The sequence below is a fragment of the Ornithorhynchus anatinus genome, chromosome X5, assembly GCF_004115215.2.
Source record: "Ornithorhynchus anatinus isolate Pmale09 chromosome X5, mOrnAna1.pri.v4, whole genome shotgun sequence".
Lineage (NCBI taxonomy): Eukaryota > Metazoa > Chordata > Mammalia > Monotremata > Ornithorhynchidae > Ornithorhynchus > Ornithorhynchus anatinus.
Genome location: NC_041753.1, coordinates 15,250,882 through 15,270,154, shown reverse-complemented (window position 1 = coordinate 15,270,154; position 19,273 = coordinate 15,250,882). Strand labels below are relative to the sequence as shown.

General features: G+C 45.2%; 2 protein-coding genes across 7 annotated transcripts in view; one reads left to right on the top strand and one right to left on the bottom strand.

The window, feature by feature from the left end:
- The window catches only part of GNE (glucosamine (UDP-N-acetyl)-2-epimerase/N-acetylmannosamine kinase), a 122,485-nt gene extending 117,381 nt beyond the window's left edge, over window positions 1–5,104 (top strand). The window contains exon 15 of the mRNA XM_039910807.1: window positions 5,029–5,104. Within this exon, the coding sequence (XP_039766741.1) occupies window positions 5,029–5,045 (17 nt within the window). The 3' untranslated portion in view covers window positions 5,046–5,104. The remainder of the gene's footprint in view (window positions 1–5,028) is intronic.
- CCIN (calicin) overlaps window positions 131–19,273 on the bottom strand; it is a 27,567-nt gene continuing 8,424 nt past the window's right edge. For 2 of the 6 annotated variants that reach the window (XM_029055895.2, XM_016227548.2), the window contains exons 2-3: window positions 12,540–12,722; window positions 7,615–9,548 (exon numbers count right to left, since the gene is read on the bottom strand). In XM_029055895.2, the coding sequence (XP_028911728.1) occupies window positions 7,748–9,548; window positions 12,540–12,667 (1,929 nt within the window). In that variant the 5' untranslated portion in view covers window positions 12,668–12,722 and the 3' untranslated portion in view covers window positions 7,615–7,747. Of the gene's footprint in view, window positions 259–881; window positions 929–4,986; window positions 5,155–7,614; window positions 9,549–10,090; window positions 10,235–12,539; window positions 12,723–19,273 lie in introns of those variants that run through there. The other 4 variants (XR_005659664.1, XM_039910808.1, XM_001506810.4 and 1 more) reach the window with 4 other exon arrangements.

The following is a 19,273-nucleotide window of genomic DNA, read 5'->3' as shown; positions in this document are numbered from 1 at the left end:
AATGGTATTTGTTCAGTGAGAATAACGATGGTATTCGTTAAGCGCTTATTACGTGCCAGGCACTGTTTTGAGCGCTGGGGTAGGTACGAGATAATCCGGTTGGACGCAGTCCGCGTCCCACAAGGGGCTCACGATCTTAAAGCACATTTTACAGATGAATTAAATGTGGAAATCAGTGGTGTGTATTAGGTACTTACCATGTGCGGATCACTGCACTATTGGACTGCGAGCTCAGCGTGGGCAGGGGTTGGTACAGTGCTTGGTACACGGTAAGCGCTCAATCAGTACGATAGAATAATAATAGTAATGGCATTTCTTAAGCACTTATTACCTGCCGGGCACTGTACTAAGCGCTGGTGAGGGTAAAAGCAAATCCGGCCGGACGCGGTCCCCATCCCCATTTTCCAGATGAGGTAACTGACACCCAGAGAAGTTAAGTGACTTGCCCAAGGCCACACAGCAGACAAGTGGCAGTCAGGATTAGAACCCATGACCTTCCGATTCCCAGGCCCGTGCTCTATCCGCTACGCCCTGCTGCTTCTCACTCGGGAGAGCACGATACAACAGAATCAGTGGACATATTCCCTGGCCCTAATGAGCTTGCGGTCTAGAGGGGGAGATGGACATTAACATAAATAATTAAGAATACAGAGAAGTCAAGTGACTTGTCCAAGGTCACACACCAGACGAGTGGCAAAGCCGGGATTAGACCGCAGGTCCTTCTGACACCCCGCAGGTCCTTCTGACTCCAAGACCTGTGTTCTACCCACTGGCCCACAGTCATTCTCAACCCTTGCCTCCCTAATCATTACATCTACTACATTTGCTAAGCACATTGCGACAAACACCAAATGAAGCGCTGGGACGAGACACAAGAATACCGATTCAGAAACAGCCTCGGGCTCAAAGGAGGATCACTGGCCAAAACCTGGGGTGGACAAAAAGCAGAGAAAGGCAAATTCAGTTCACAAAAGCTACATCACTACAGTAACAGAAAAACAGCAACAACAATGCATCGTGACCGGGAGGAAACAAGAGATAAATTTTAGTTACAAATATCTGGATATTTAAGGCAAAAACGCAATTCATTCCACAGTTATGTGTGGGGATCGTGACGCATACCTTTATTGTAATCTCCAAAGTGCTTAGGGCAATCCTGTTATAAACACTGATTGATGATGGTCCTTGCTCTCAATCAGTGGTATTTATTGAGTAGCTATTGTGCACAAGGCCAGTACTAAGCACTTGGGAGAGATAGTAAACATGACCCCTGCCCTCAAGGAACTTATAGGTTGGGGGCAGGGGAATGGACACTAAAGTATATTAAGGGTCAATAAATGGTATTGATTACCATGTTCATAGCCCCATACTACACGCTCGGGAGAGTACAATACGACAGAGTTGGTAGTCACATTTCCAGCCCACAATGACCTCATAGCCTAGAGAACAGGAGGAGAGAAGTAGTAGAGTATATCAGATGCCACTTGTCAGCTGTGTGATTATGGGCAAGTCACTTAACTTCTTTGTGCCTCAGTTACCTCATCTGTAAAATGGGGGTTAACTGTGAGCCTCACGTGGGACAACCTGATGACCCTGTATCTACCCCAGTGCTCAGCACATAGTAAGCGCTTAACAAATACCAACATTATTAGATATATACCTAAGTATGGGGGGGGGGTGGAGGGGGTGTGTAGTCAAGTGCTTAGGTAGAACACAAGTGCCGACAAGTGCTGAGCGAGTTGGAGATATAGAATGCAGAGATTAGAAATTGATCGGGGAAGGCTTCCTGGAGGAGGTGTGCTTTCTGAAGGGCTTTAAAGACAGGGAGAGCTACGGTCTGTTGAATATTCCAGGCAAGGGGGAAGGTGGGAGTAAGAGCTCGGAGGTGGGACAGATGAGAATGAGGTATAGTAAGTTGGCTTGAGAGGAACAAAGAGAGTGAGCTGGGGTGGAGTGGGAGAAGGGTGGATAAGTAGGAGGGAGAGAGCTGATTGATGACCTTAAAACCAATTTTCAGGAGCTTCTGCTTGATGCAGAGAGGAATAGGATACCATTGGAGATTTGGAAGGAGTAAGAAGACTCGTTTCAGAAAAATGATCCGGACAGCAAAGTGAAGTACGTGGGCTGGAGGGGGAGAGTCTGGAGGCGGGGATATCAGCCAAGTGGCTGACAGTCATCAAGCCCCATGGCATATGACAAGTGCCTGGACCAGCACGGTGGTTATTTGGATGGAGAGGAAGGGATGGATTGTGTCATGGAAGGAGAACTGCGCACGTCTCCTCACTCCTCAAAACCCTCTGACGGTTGCCCATTCCGCTCCAAATCAAGCAGAAATTCCTGTCCATTCGTTTTAAAACACTCACTCAGCTCCCTCCCTCCTACTTATCCACCTTCTTTTCCCACTATGCCCAAACTCGCACTCTCTATTCCTCTCAAAATAGCTGACACACGATGCCTCATTCATGTCTCTCCCTCTGCCAAGCACTTGTCCAGTCCTTCTTCCTGCCTGGAATCAACACTGCCCTCAGGGATAAATGGAGGGGGGCCAGATAGCAGAGGTCTCTGCGGAAGGAAGAACGGTGTTGAAAGGCGGGGAGTTGTGGGAGAGAAGGCAGATTAGAAGGTTGTGGGCAGAGAATGATAATGAGGGACAAAGGAAGACATACGGATTTGCTTGTGTTTATCCGATTTTTGTTAGATCTGGTGGAATTCTTGGACAATAGCCAAATACAAGGATGAGCATCTCTATGATTGATGTTACTCCTTTCTTTTTGATGGGATCAGGTCTAATCTCTCCAGTGCCAAGTTCATTCAGGGCAATGCAGTACTTATCAGGCCTTCCCCCTAAAGAGATATTAGGTTTGCTTGAGCTCTGTTTTCCCAGTGTAGAAACTTTTTCAATGGCTTGTGTAGAAGCGCTAGGGTGATCTGACAGCTTTGGTACAAAAATACAGAGCCATTGAATTTACTAAAAGGACAACATTGGTTTGTGGAAGGAAATGGGATTCTGACCAACAAAAATTCTGAGATAAAAGATCCAATCTTTATTTTTAAAAATCTGGGATGCAATTTATATTGCTTTTAGGTTTGTCATTAGCTTTCACTCTCTTCTAGTCTCCTAAAATGACTTTATTCACCATTTTTCTGGTGAAGGTAGGATCTCTTAATTAGATCAGGCTTTGGCAACCTCCTATGTACATTCTGGGCCACCCCGGCCACCAGACTCTAGCCTGCAGCCTCAATCATTTTGGCTTGCACATTGCTTCAGAGACTGTGAGCCCCACGTGGGACAGGGACTGTGTCCAACCCAATTTGCTTGCATCACCCCAGCGCTTAGTACAGTGTCTGGCACATAATAAGCACTTAACAAATACCACAATTATTATTATTCAGAGCTGCTATGGTTTTACCTCATCCATGGTTGCCGACTTAGGCTTCTGGATGCTCTTTCCCACACCACCCCCCGCCCCCAATTTCCATTAAGCAGCTGAATCAGGGTGGGAATTCTTGAACCCCACTGATCTATCTGTCCAGCCCAAATCCCGGTCTCTTCTCCTCCCCCATCATAGTTGGCACAGATAGGGAAAATGGTGGCCAATGTCTGATTTCTGTTGCCGAACAATTCTGTTGCCTAATTGTACATTCCAAGCTCTTAGTTCAGTGCTCTGCACATAGTAAGCGCTCAATAAAATACTATTGAATGATTTAGACTGTTTAAAAAGCTATCCGTACTGCTCTATGACTAGATAGAAGGTATCTGCTACGAGAGCCTTTTCTGAGATTCTCTATCTACTTCACATCCTGTTGAAATGGAGAATGACAGCAAAACTTAATCTTTAGTTACCGTGGATACAATTATGATGGTTACAAGGGCAAACCAATGGGGGCACACAGGGTTCTCTAAAAACAAAGGAAAAGAAATATTTTAAAAATCTGTTTAACAAGCTTGCAAATAGACACAAAAGTTGCACTAACCTCCCACTCCCTTGAGTAAGTGCACACATTGTAAAGTATGTCTCCATTATGTCCTACTTTCGTAATATAACTTGTCACTCATCCAGGGCAAGTGCCATTTCCAAGGCCGTTAAAAGGCGGATTAGCTTTTTTTGCCATAAGGTTAAAAAAAAAATCTAAATTTAGAGTAGAATGATCTCTCTCCAACCTGTATTATTGAGTGGTGGGCTAATGTAATCAAGCTCCCTCCCTGTGGGGGTTTAACATTACTAGGATCAAAGGATCCACCTAGAGTAATCTAAAGAGCCTGTTACATAAGATAAACCTCAAGTTACATAAGATAGTATCAGAATATTATCCTTCTTAATTTGGTATTTCTGTACTGCCATCATAGACTAATGCTCTGGCCACTTCCAACTTAATGACAAATATTTTCAACCCAACTAGCAAACACTTATTCAGGCCTTAAAGCAGAAGTTGTGTTCTTGAAGAATTTCACGCTAAGGGGAAATCGCATCGGAGTACTTACGCCCTGACTGGCAGATGTCTAGTGCACCACTGTATCTGCCCCCTACCCCACCACCGCCCTCCACCCCCCCGCCCCGAAGATAGCATCATATTTGAATAGGAGGGGTAAATGCAAGGTCATAAAGACCTTTCATGGCCTAATAATAGTGATGGCATTTGCTACGTGCTTCCTACATGCCAAGCACAATACCTAGGCGCTTGGGTAGGTGCAAGGTAAATGGGTCGGACAGAGTCCCTGTCCCACGTGGGACTTGCTGTCTAAGGGAGGCTAGGCCTTGAATCTCCATTATACAGAAGAGTCGACCGAGGCACTGAGAAGTGAAACGACCTGCTCAAGATCACACAGCAGGCAAGTGGCACAGCTGGGACTAGACCCAGGTCCTCTGACCCCCAGGCCCGCGCTTTTCCCACTAGGCCATGGTGGTATTAGAGCTTGCTACGTTGCAGATAATGGGACACAGTGAATTCTAGAGAATTCTTAAGAATCATCCATACGATTATTACCTAATTCCATTCTCTAGTTTATCGTTTGTTTTTCTTTTACAGTTATTCACTTATCCTGAAAGTACATCTTTGAATTTTGATATGATCACTATCAGAAAAACCCCTCCCAAACAACTCCTCTTCCCAAGTGTGCTGTTCGGCTCCAAGGTCAAAATGAAAACTCAGCCCCTGTGGAAGAAAAATAAAGTGGCTGTGGGCACAGTGACCTACCGTATTGGGTAAGTAAGCCAGTTACTAAAGGCGAGGCTTATATATTATTAGTCAACTTCACAAGTCTTCAAATTGTTATGAAAAAATTATGGAAAGATAAAGATGACCATATTTTGAAAGGGCAATCTGGTCTGATATTAAGTATTAGTAAATCACTCCTTCCGTGTCGTTGAAATCGCATAAATGGCCTTAGAGCACTTTAATAGACATATTGAAATATGCCAGATTTCTTTTTCTTTATGTTTTTATGTTTTCTCTGTAGTTATTTCCTCTTCTCTAAATGAACTGGCAGTTTCGTTTAGTTTTTTTGTTTCATTTTGATAGCTTCCACTGAGCCTGAAGTTGGCAAGTTGGAATTATGTTTTTTGTTTGAATCATGTTCCTCTCCTGCATGAGAAACTCAGAGTGGGTATGACTCTGTTTTCAAAATAGCCTCATTGTTCAAGTTATCTTATCACACAAAAAATAATTCTTTGGATGTTTTTACTCATGTAAAACTTCTTGTTTTTCGGCTAGAACTGTGCAGTCAGGGATATTCCAACAGGAAATTCAGGCTCGTGGAACTTCCTAAAGCAGTAAGTTTTGTTGCTCAGCATTCTGTGACCAGTGTCAAGAAATACTTCGGTATTAGAACGACTTTGGGGAACAGCATGACCTCCCCAAAATGTTCCCCTCACTTTCTCAGTTCCCTGCTCTGCCCCTACATCCATTCTCTCACCCTTCTTGGCCACCTCTCAAGGGGAGATCTCCTGCCTGCTTCGGAAATCTAACCCCTTCACCTGTGCCTCTGACTCGATCCCTTCATGCCTCATTAAAACACTTGCTGGGCCCACTCTTCTTCCCTCCCTGACCGCCCTCTTCAACCACTCACTCTTTGATGCCTTTAACAAGGCTCACCTCTCCTCTATTCTCTGGACCCAACTGCACCATCCAGCTGTCACCCCATATCTCTCCTCCCATTCCTGCCCCAACTCCTCATATACCCCCTGGCCTCCACTTCCTTCCTTACCACTCCCTCTTTAACCCTCAGAAATCAAGCTTCCAACCCCTTCCTTCCCGAGACCACTCTCTCCAAGGTTGCTACTGATTTCCTTCATGCCAAATCTAACAGACCCTACTCCATCCTAATCCTCCTCCCTCTCTCAGATACCTTTGACGATGTGGATTAACCCCTTCTCTTGGAAACACTAACTTCGTTTTTTCCAACAGTTCTCTCACATCCGGCAGATCACCACTCTCCCTATATTCAAAGCTCTTTTTTAAAAAATGGTTTCTGTTAAGTGCTTATTATGTGCTAGGCACTGTACTAAGCGCTGGAGGGCATAAGAGCTAATCAGGTCGGACACAGTCCATGTCCTATATTGGGCTCTCGATGTTAATGCCCATTTTACAGATGCAAAAGTGACTTGCTCAAGGTCACACAGCAGACAAGTGGCGAAGTCAGGATTAGAACCCAGGTCCTCTAACTCCCAGGCCCATGTGCTAACCACTAGACCAAGCTGCCTCTGAAATCACATCTCCTCAAGAGCTCTTCCCTGATAAATCTCTTTGTTCCCTACCCTAGATCTCCCCCAACTGCCACATTAGCACTTTCAAGTCACCTAAGCATCTGGGTACTCACCCCCTCCTCCCTCCTCCTCCATGGCACTTATGTAACAATAATAATGATGAGGGTATTTGTTAAGCGCTTACTCTATGCCAGGCACCATTCTAAGCGCTGGGGTAGATACAGGTTTGTCCCACTTGGGGCTCACAGTCTTTCCATGGTTTACTTGATTAATTGACTGATCCCAATATAGTCACTCAACCTCACTGTTTCACCTTTGTGGGGCCTCAGTTGTCTGCCCAAGACCATTTTTAAAAAAATGGTATTTGCTAAGTGCTTACTAGGTGCCAGGCACTGTACTAAGCACTGGGGTAGAGACAAGCTAATCAGGTTGGACACAGTCCCTGTCCCACATAGGGCTCACAGTCTTCATCCCCCATTTTGCAGATGAGGTAGCAGGCCCAGAGAAGCTAAGCGTCTCGCCCAAGGTCGCACAGCAGGAAGTGGCGGAGCCGGGATTAGAACCCAGGTCCTTTTGACTTGCAGGCCTGAACTCTAGCCACTCGGCTACACTGTTTCCCATCTACATATTCATCTGAATGTATGTATGTGTATTCGCATATATCTACCTGCTTTTATATCTGACAGGAATGCTTTTGTACTTCTGTTGCATTTGGGGTGACTCCTGGAGGGATCCAGTTTCCCTCTCCCCATTACCCTATAGCTGCAGCCTCTCTCCCTGCTCCTGGCTGTCCTCTGCTGAGGCCTCTGTTTGTTTTCCAGGAAGCCAGGGACAGAAATCACCTCGCTTTCCCCCTTCGGATCACTGGTGCTCTGCCCCTCAGCAATCAGAAACAGGCCAAAAAGAGGAGTTATCCTGCATGGATTTTTAATTCACTCTCCTAGGAAAGGCATCTATCTATTTGCTAGTGACATTGGGACCACAGTGAAGGACTTATCAAAGCACCTCTTAATCTTTGTGAAAAACCAGGAACAGAAGTGTCTTCAGTTTTCCTCTGGGGTATCCTCGGTCTTATGAAGAAGTTTGCAGGGCAGCTTGGCTGAGCAACATGCGGGACAATCCAGAGCTTCAGGAGGTGGAGCCAGAATCTTCCATTCTTTTGTCTTCTGGTCTAACAGGTAGGCATTTGGATTGATAACGTAATCCTTACTTTCACTATCTCTCACAGAAATGACACCCCCACAGACGAACACCAGGTTGTCACCAACCGAACACATCGCATGGGAGACATCCAGAGCACAGTTGTTTGGCAGCAAAGGGACCGTGCTCAACGACCTGCTGGCTTTAATTTTTTGCAGGTTTATGTCCACACTCTGGTTGTGACTGCACACACTCAGAATGTTGTCCTGCTGAAAAGACAGGAGGGGTCTGTGGTTGAATTCGATGGGAAAGGTGATACACTGCACAACTTCCCCAGTTTTGATGTCGAAACAATCCACAACACCTACGCGAGAAATGAACCCCTTCACCACACATCTGCCCGTCACAACATACATGGTTTTGTCACCCCTGGTTATCACCGCTGTCCCATCCATGGGGATGCTCATTTTCCCGGCCAGGCACCAGTTTTCTTTCTTCACATCGTACCGGAAAATGTTGGAGACGTATTTCCTCGGAGCGATGCTTCCTCCTACAGAATACACAGAATCCCCACAAGTCACCATTGTGTGAAATACCAGCCCTATGGGCAGATCAGGCAGTTTAGTCCAAGAGTTGTCATCCATGTCATACCTCCAAGCAGTCTTCAAGCCCGAAATCCGCTCCGTGGTTCCGCCGGAGATGTAAATATGCTTTCCGATAGAAGTCGCCCCCAGAGCTGCTGCTTTGTATGGCATTTCTGTGAGTTTTAGCCATAGATCTTCCTCAATGATATAGGCGTAGACGCCATCATTAAATTTTCCCTGGGCTTTCTGACCCCCTAAAATGATCACTGCGTCCAACAAGGCACCTTTCCTTTGGAAATGAAGCAAGCTCTGAGGCTTTTCCTGCTTCCTATCGAGCAAAATGTTCTCTATTTGCATCCGGAGTTCCATGTGGTTTTCTACCAGCAGCATTTTGTTGCTGGCAAAGAGCAGAGTCTTATTTGAGACTCCTTTTAAGTTGATATAGGAGAAAAACTCCAAGAAATATTTCTCCCGATCTTTTCGGAACTGCAGCCAGTGAAGCAGTGAGATAAGGGCCTGATCCTCATTCTGTACATGCAGATTTTCATCTTTGAGTAGCCTCCCAAACACAAAGGCGGGGCAGTGCATGAAATTCCCCGACACTTCCGAGCCGGCCCAGTAGTAGAAGTTGTCCCGGATGTTCGCGAAGGCGCTGTCGATGACCTCGTTCAGATGAAAAGCCTCGGCCAAGATTAGGTAATGCAGGCAGTTGGTTTTTGTCAGGCTCCTTACGAGGAAATCAGAACAGTGGACTTTCAGGCGCAGCATGTTGAAGTACTGGGCACCCCTCAGCATCTCCTCGACACTTTCTTCGGAAATGACCACTTTTCCACTGTAGAAATAATCTAGTATCTGTTCCACAGTAGAAGGGCTTAGGTAGCCAGCATCGATAGTGATGAGGAGCTCATCTCTAGCTTTCATTTCATTGCATAAGACCAGACTCAACACAAGTGGCGAAACGGCAGCTAGCACACTGCGGTGGGCAAAGAAAACGTGATGGCCTACGTTTAGTGCCATGTCCCAGAATTCCCTCTTTCTTCTCTGCTTGTTGAGACTCTGCAGGACGAAACTATTATAGTTCTTCTCCACAAATTCCAGTTTCATATTTTTTCTTTTCGCACTGTAATACAATTGAAACGGAGAGCCTGTGACTTCATGAGTTGCTGCTGTTCGGAATACCCACTCCTAAACCCGGAAGGTGATGGAACAAAGGAGCGTCAACATAATCCAACTGTGACATGCCCCATGCTCTTGTTCTTATCCTGGAGCATTCCCTGCCGTGCTTCCTATCGATTCATTCATTCATGTTTATTGAGCGCTTACTGTGTGCAGAGCACTGTACTAAGCGCCTGGAAAGTGCAATTCGGCAACAGATTGGGACGATCCCTATCCGACGACGGGCTCATGGTCTAGAAATCTCCACCTAACAATACCACTGTCACGCAAGGGAGTTTTAGAGGTTCGAAATGAAAAGAAGGTTCCTTTTTGGCTTCAACAGGTAACCTCCCTGCATAAATAAGAACAGGTGACCTGTCTGATTTACCACCTTGAGCAGGGTATTGTTCAGAGACCAAAATCAAACACTCCTTTCCTTAAAATTAGTGAATTAGTTAGGATCCTTCAATGTTCTTTTGCCAGCAATATTAATTCATTCTTACGTACTCTTCCTTGGTCCACCGCTTCTTCTATTTTCTCCGCATTTATGTGACTTCGGATGTTGATTGGGAATGGGTCCCTAGATTATGAGCCTCTTGAGGGCAGAGGTGCCACCTTCTCATTTTGAGAGGTGCTTGTGTGTGTGTGGGGGGGGGGCACAGGGGCGGAATGGAGACTGGGACAGGGTGGACTTCAAAGATCTATTAGGTCATAATGCCATCATTTTGGGTCTTCTGAGCTCCGAATGGAAACTCTCAGGTCTCATAAGAGACCTGGAATAAGCAAATCTGGAAGTCCAGCTCAGAAAACTATTTGGGGATGGGGGAAGGGGCGCTTCCACTTGAGGGCCGGGAACCATGTATGACTCTCACCTGGGAAATTTTTGTATTGACTACTTTGCCTACAGTAGGTGCTTAATGAATACCGTTACTAATGGAACTAGATTTAGATTTAGGGAAGCAGCGGGGCCTAGTGGCTAGAGCACAGGCCTGGGAGTCAGAGGGACCTGGGTTCTAATCCCCGTTCCACCACTTGTCTGCTGTGGGACCTTGGGGCAAGTCACTGCACTTCTCTGGGGCTCAGTTACTTCGTCTGTATAATGGGGATTAAGACTGTGAGCTCCATGTGGGGCAGGGACTGTGTCCAACCGAATCGTGTTGTATCTCCCCCAGCGTCTGGTACAGTGCCTGGCACATGGTAAGTGCTTAATAGCACAATTATTATGATGATTAGATAGGGTCAATTATAGATAGGGTCAGTGAGGGGATGCACTTTATCTGTAATTTATTTATATCGATGTCTGTCTCCCCCTCTAGACTTTAAGCTCATTGTAGGCAGAGTCTACCAATTCCGTGGTATTTTACTCTCCCAAGTGCTTAGTACAGTGCTTTACGCATAGGAAGTGCTCAGTAAATACGACTGAATGAATGAAATCAATACGATTGTTGATGATGCTGATGACAAAGTACTATTGTTTGACTGAGGACAAGAAAAGGAGAACTTTGGGTAAGGCATTGGGAGGAAGCACTCACTGCAACCTGCTAGTTTAGGGTTCCCATGATCTTAATCAATGAATCCATCAATCTCTCTTTCTCTCTCCTCTTCCCCCTCCCCCGGTCTGTCGTCGGTCTCTCTCTGTCCCCGGGGGTCCATCTCTCCTCTCTGGATCTGTCTTTCTGGATCTCTTCTCTTCAGCTCTGCCTCCTCTGTCTCTATCTCTAGGTTCAAGTCTTTCTGGTTTGCCATTTCTGGGTGTGTCTCTTTGCTCTGCTCTTTGTCCTACCCTGGGTTCACTGCCACCCTCAAAATGAGAAGTTGACACCTATGGCTTGGAATTAAGAGCCATGACCCAAGCTGCCTCCTCGGCTCCAGCTGGTGAACCATTGTTATATCAGGCAGATATAATGTACAGATCTATGCATACATAGAGATGTATACAGATTGCAGATATAGACAGATGTTATATCAATTACAATATGTTATATTATACAGGACGGAAAATTGCTCTCCCCCACTTCAAAATCTTATTGAAGGTACATCTCCTCCCAGAAGGCTTCCCTGACTAAGCCCTCCTCTCCTTTTCTACCACTCCCTTCTCTGCTGCTCTGACTTGCTCCATCATTCATCCTCCCTCCCATCCCCATAGCACATATGTACATATATTGGAGGAAAGAGCACGCACTTGGGAGTCAGAGGACGTGGGTTCTAATCCCGCCTCCACCACTTGTCTGCTGTGTGGCCTTGGGCAAGTCACTTAACTTCTCTGTGCCTCAGTTACCTCAACTGTAAAATGGGGATTAAAAGTGTGAGCCCCATGTGGGACAACCTGATTACCCTGTATCTACCCCAGTGCTTAGAACAGTGCTTAGCACATAGTAAGCACTTAACAAATACCATCATTATTAGTATCTGTAATGTATTTATTTATTTATATTAATGCCTGTCTCCCCCTCTAGAGTGTGAGCTCGTTGTGGGCAGGAATGTGTCTGTTTGTTGTTATATTGTACTGCCCCAAGCGCTTAGTACAGAGCTTTGCACAACAGTAAGTGCTCAATAAATACAAATGAATGAATGAGCATAAGCAACTGGAACAGTTTCCTCCCCTTCAATGGTTCATTCAGTTGTACTTGGTGAGTGCTTACTGTGTGCAAAGCACTGTGCTGAGCGCTTGGGTTGGGGGGCATTTGAAGTGGTAGAAGTACTGAATTTGATTTGTAGAAATGTTGACAATTGTAAATTGTCAAAGATTCCCTTGTAGATGTTTAAGATGATTTGTTACTTTGTTACTCTTCAATTTAGAAGAGTAATGGAGGTCACTGCTAATCCTTCTAAACTGAAAGCTCCTTGTGAGCAGGGAACATGTCTACCACATCCCTTCTATTGTACTCTCCCGTGCATTTAATTCAGTGCTCTGCACAGAGTAAGCGCTCAATAAATACAATTGATCGAGTGATACCTTGTGAGGTATTTGTGCATTATCTGGGTCCTCGCAGCCCCAATGCAAATGGCCAATATCATCAGTGCGACATGCTCCAGGTGGAATTCCTGATCCAGGTGGACACCCATCCTTTGTGGTGCTGGCATCCAAATGAGAGAGAAACTTGAATCCCACCAAGTTGGCTCCGGAGGGTAGGGGCTCCTGGGGAATGACATATGTAACAAATTGAAATTTAAAGAAAGTGGCCGAATTTGTCGAAAACCTTGAAGATAGCATAACTCATCGGAATGAGGTAAATCTTTCCTACGACAAGGACTGGAAAGTAGCTGTAATTTTCGGCCCCGGACAATTGGCTATCCTACTGTCATCCATCCTGGTCACCTGTCTTATCCGGTGAAGCTGTGTTGAGGTGAGCATAGCTTCAATGCTGTGAGAAGCAGCACAGCACAGTGGATAGAGCAGGGGCCAGGGAGTCAGACGGTCATGGGTTCTAATCCCGGCTCTGCCACTCGTCTGCTGTGTGACCTTGGGCAAGTCACTTCACTTCTCGGTGCCTCAATTACCTCACCTGTAAAATGGGGATTGAGACTGTGAGCCCTATTTGAGACAGGGGCTGTATCCAACCCAATTTGCTTGTGTCTGCCCCAGCGCCTGTACAGTACAGTGCCTGGCACAAAGTAAGTGCTTAACAAATACCATCATTATTATTATTATTATTATTAGGAGACCGACTTCGGTCCAGAACTTCCTTGTCTGTGATCCTGTCTTACCACTTGATGTAGAATATAGGTAGTTGGTGGCGGGGGCGAGGCGGGGGGCAGAGGAAACATTTTAGGGGTGCAGTGAAGCAATGCCTCCCTCAGACAATTTTAATAATGAATAATAATGATTGTGGTATTTGTTAAAGAGCTTACTAGGTGCCAGGCACTGTTCTAAGCACTGGCATAGAGACAAGGGGATCAGGTTGTAACACGGTCCCTGTCCCACATGGGGCTCAAAGTCTTGATCCCCATTTTACAGATGAGGTAACTGAGGCCCAGATAAGTGAAGGGACTTGCCCAAGGTCACGCAGCAGATGTGCGGCAGAGCTGGGATTAGAACCCATACTCTTTCCACTAGGCCACGCTGCTTCAGCACAGACCAGCACGGCATACTACCATCAAGGAATGGGCGGTTTTCTTTGAGTAGATTTGAGCAGATCATTGAAACAAGGAAGCAGAGTGAAACAGCACCAGGCCCTGCAAGCAACAAACCCAACAGCACACCACAGGACAGTTTTGGTGTGTGGATGGTGTGGTTAGGATGCACCTCTGCATCACCTTCATTTCCAGAAGTGTCTTCTTCCGGAACAAAGGCGAAGTATCCTTCTACTATTTCATTATTTCTTGCATTACTCACTTATTAAATTCTTCTTTTGCCCATGCATTCCTAGAATATAATATTTCTCAATTTCAATTTGATATCTGGTGCGTAACTTCTCTGTGCTTTCAACTACCTATTTATATCTGTCTTCAACATTTTCACCCAGTCCTTACCCATATCATCAGTCATCTCTGAATAGGATGCTTAGAGTGGCTTACTATAGTTTGTGGGGTCATTTTCACTTTCTTATGAAAACCAAGGGAAAGGCATAGTCAAGAAATGGCCAGCAAGACAAAAACAACAGTACAATGTACTGTTGTCCTTCACCCAACTAGGAAGACAAGGTCAGAAAATCACAGGAGAGTCAGATTAGGGCCTACACAGGTAACATAGCATGGCCTGGTGGAAAGAGCTTGGGCCTGGAAGTCAGAAAACTTGGGTTCTAATCCTGGCTCCACCACTGCTTGCTGTGTGACCTCGGGAAGTCACTTCACTTCCCTGGGCCTCAGTTACCTATCTGTAAAATGGGGATTGAGACTGCGAGCCCTATTTGGGACAGGGACTTTGTCCAATCCACCCATCTTGTATCCATCCCAGCACTTAGTACAGTGCCTGGCACATAGTTAAGTGCTTAACAAATACCATAATTATTATTATCTTTACTATCACTTTTATCAGCCATCTCAATTAATGATCTTTCATTAGGGGTAGAGCCTTACCCAGCGCTCTGCCTCTTGCCTGCTGCGTGGTCTTGGGCAAGTTCACTTCTCTTGGCTTTGGTTTCCTCATCTGTAAAATGGGTATTTAATACCTCTTCTTCTTCACCCTTGACTATGAATCCCAGGGAAGGACAGGGACTGGTGTTTGACCTGATTCTCTTGTATTTACCCCAGCACTTAATAGAGTTCTTGGCATGTAGTAGGAGCTTAACAAATCCCACTGTTATCTTTGTTATTGCTTTTATCAGCCATCTCAATGAACAATCTTTCATTAGGGGTAGTGCCTCACCCAATGTGGGGATTTCAACTCCACCCTCAGTCAGTCCATGAGGTACTGGTGACGCCACCCTTTCTAGTTAATAGTTTAACAGTCAAGATTATATAGCAGTCATTTCCAATCGATTGGACATGTAACGGTTAGATTCAGCTGGTTGGCATTTTAATGCTTTTGTTTAAAATCCAGGTCATCCATTTCCAGCAGTTTTCCTCAGCTGATCTTATTTCTTATTCCAAACAGTAGTTGACCCCAGTGAAGAAATCTGATAGCATTCCAAAATTACAGCTTTGACGTAAATGCTTCAATGTCCCTTGGTTAATTACAAAACCATCATCTTTTCCTTTCCACTTCAAATCCACTAGGCCACAGCTCTCATCCATCTTCACAGCCCTCCTGAAAATCCCATCACCTCCAGGAGGCTTTCCCTGTTTAGGCTTAAGCTCCACTCCTTGGGTCGTGTCAACCCAACGGACGGCCACCCTTAGACGATACCAAGCACAAATATATCTGCTGATGTACACACACTACTCAGCCTCTTTTACATTCATCTATTCATCTCTCTGTACTCCTGTCACTACCAGCTGTAGTTTTATTCTTTCTCAGCTCCCACTATTTGTAAAGAATTTGTGTCTGCCCATATCCTCCATTAAACTGTAAGGTCCTTGAGGGCAGGGACCATGTCTTTTGCTTTTACTCTACTCTCCGAAGTGCCTAGTACAGAGCTCTGCACTCAGAGACACTCAGTAAATGCTACTTATTGATTCGCAATGTCCACAACTTAAAAAAAAATAGCATAAACTCAATCTCTCCTAGCATCTTTGGATTTGGTTTGGAGGGAAATTAAATGTAGTGAACTTGAATATTTGGCTTCTGGATCATATTTGGCTCTTAGTCCAGTGCTATATATTAATAATATTTGTTAAGTGCTTAATAAATGCCAGGCACTGTAATAAGCGCTGGGGTGGATACAAGCAAATCGGGGTGGACACAGTCCCTGTCCCGTGGGGCCCATGGTCTCAATCCCCATTTTACAGATGAGGTAACTGAGGCCCAGTGAAGTGACTTGCCCAAGGTCACACAGCAGACAAGTGGCAGAGCCGAGATTAGAACCCGTGAACATTCTTGAGGGAGAGTGAAGGTGGCACTCCTAAGTGTGGGACCAGTGGTGAGTTGATTTTTTATAACCTATTTGCAAAGTCTGTGTGCTCTGTGGGCCGCCTTTCCCCTCCTCCCTTCCACGCCCCCAGGAGGCTTCCTTCCCCACCATTAGGTCCTAGGGTTGCCCTCTCCCAACTCACCTCTCTCACATCCCATTGGACCCAAGGCAGCCACTCCTGCCCGTCAGGGGGAGGGGACCTGAAGCCCCCCTCCTTTTCCTCTTCTCCCACTCCCTCCTGTGTCGCTCTGACTTGCTCCCTCTGTTCTTCCCCCCTCCCAACCCCACAGCACTTATGTGCAGAGCTCTAATTTTTTTTTTTAATATTAATGTCCCTCTCCCCCGCCACCCTCTAAACTGTAAGCTCGTGGGCAGGGAATGTGTCTGTTTACTGTTGTACTGTTCTCTCCCAAGTGCTATGCACACAGTAAATACTCAATAAATACAGTTGAATGAATAAATGTACCTTGATTCTATATAACTATCAGTGCCAAAGGATCCAAATTCCTGCAACGGGAAATGTGACAAGTGACTTGCCCAAGGCCACACAACAAGCAAGTGGCAGAGCTGGGATTAGAACCCCGGTCCTCTGACTCACAGGCCCATGCTTTTTCCACTAAGTTACGTTGCTTCATGCTGCTTGGAAAAGACTTCCAAGAGAGAGAAGTGCCTTAATAGTAAATCCTGGTCAAGTGTACACTAAAACCAAAAACGATTTGATTCTATTTCCACCTTATGTTAGGGAGAACTTGAAAGAATGTAGACTAAAAAAACCCCCAAAACCCCTGAAATTACAGGTGTATAAATAGACTGTAAACTCCTTGTGGACAGGGATCGCATCTACCAACTCTTTAGATGGTGGTGTGATCAATGGGAATGGGCAAGTTGGGAGGCGGGGCAGGGTGGACAAAGGAAAACGAGCAGCTCGCTCTTGGACACGTTGGTTTGGAATTGCCAGCAGGCCATCCAAGTGGAGGTGCCCCGGAGGCCAGAGAAGAAATAGTATCGGAGATTCGGGGAGAAGTTGGAGCTAGAGAGGTGGTAGGTGAAGCCATGCGAGTGGATAAAGCTCCCGGAGTGAGTTGTTGAGCCAAAGGAGGAGAGGTCCCAGAGCAGGGCTTTGAAAGACAACCAGAGTTAGGGGATGAAAGTTGGAAGAGGGGCTGGTGGAAGAGGGGCCAGCGACAGGAATATTTACAGAGAACCAGGAGAATACTGTATTAGCAAAACCAAGATCTGATAGTGAATGTTCCAAAGAGAAGGGGGTGGTCAGTCTACTGGGTTTGGCTACGAAGAGATCACTGGGGACTCTGTGGAGTGAGGTCTTTATGGAGCGAAGGGCTGAAAACCATTCTGTAGTAGGTCAAGAAGAGAAGTGGAGGAGAGGAAGCAAAGGCATAGACAACGCTTTCGAGAAATTGGGGCAGGAAAAGGTGAAGGAAAATGGCACGATATATGAAACACCATTCCTCTTCTCCCACTCCCTTCTGCGTCACCCTGACCTGCTCCTTCTGTTCTCCCCCCCACCCAGAAACAAAGCACTTATAAACATATCTGTAATTTTTTTCTTTTTTACATTAATGTCTCTGTCCTCCCCCTCTAGACTGTAAGCTCATTGTGGGCAGGGAATCTATCTGTTTACTGTTGTACTGTACTCTCCCAAGCATTTAGTACAGTGCTCTGCACACAGTAAGCACTCAATAAATATGACTGAATGACCGGGCTGTGGGATCCAGTGAAGACTTTTTTTTTTTTTTGCATAGAAGAAACTTGAGTATGCTTGAAGGTAGCAGGGGAGGAGTCATCAAAGAGAGGTAGAAGGTAGCAGGAAAGGAGGGGAGGAGAGTGGGAGCAAGTGTTTATAAATGATGATGATAGTAATAATAATTACTGAAGTATCTGTTAAGCTCTTACTATGTGCCAAGCACTGTACTAAACATCGAGGTAGACACAAGATAAACAAGTCATATACAGTCCCTGTCCCACATGGGGCTCACAATCTAATGGGGAGGAAGAACAAATATTTAATCCCCATTTTAAAGATGAGGAAACTGAGGCACAGAGAAGTTAAGTGACTTGCCCAGGGTCACACAGCAGGCAGCTGCCAGAGCCGGGATTAGAACCCGATTCCCTGGCCTGTGCTCTTTCCACTAGGTCATGCTGAATCGGTGCCTACACTGCAATCCTCTGTTGGTATAATATTCCTCTTTTAGCATTTTCTTGCCATAGCACTATTGAATTTTAACGCTAGTATTCTTTACAGGGCTCTTGTACTTCCCGACAAGGTTCCGGTTTTGCCATTCACGCCCTATACACGGCATAAGGACATTATTTCTGTTGAATGAAACGTGGGCCCACTCTATAATACCAACATACAGTTCCTGTGTCTTACATTAAAGTTAGTACCCCTCAAATGGACACATTACCAAATATCACGCCTCAAAGTAGATCTCAAAAAAACGCAACCTAGGAGCACTCGGCTGGGAAGCAACAGGTATACAAATCGTGCAGTTAAATGAAATGGGCTCAAGTGCCTGGATAGAGGGAAGCAGCAAATCGATTTATGCAAAGCCTTCGATGAGAATAATTATTTTTAATCAAGAGTTATTTGAGCATTTACTGTGTGCAGGACACTGTACTAAGCACTTGGAAGCGTACAATAGAATCAGCAGACATAATTCCTGTGCTCAAGGTGTTTACAATTTAGCAAGGATGAAAGACACTAAATTATAGGTAGGTAGAAGTAATAGACTATGAAGATACATGCATAAATGCTACTGGTGCAGGAATGATAATACAGCGGGGGGGATTAGGTGTACCTATGTTAATGTTTGTTTAAATCTGTAACCTTTAATTATGGGTACATACAAACATTTCTATTTGATCACGTATGCTAATAAGGTTTAACTACATTGTGCATTTTATCACTAGAAATATTTTTTGTATTGTTTGGGTCAGTTTTGGGATTTCAGGAACACAAGTGCACTTTTTTTAGTGACATGTAAAGGAAGGAATTAATTTACCTATTAAATGATCACCGACAAACTATTTCTTTGAAATGAATATGTACTTTCTAAACAAAGACCATGACAACTGGAAGTTTAAACACATTTATAGTGGATGGAGAGAAGATTGAAATAGTTGACAATTTTTCTCTCCTGGGATGGATAAAGAACTAGTAGTCAAGAAATATGCTGAGGATAAAAGTTAGGAAGACTCACTGTGATGGGCCTGGGAA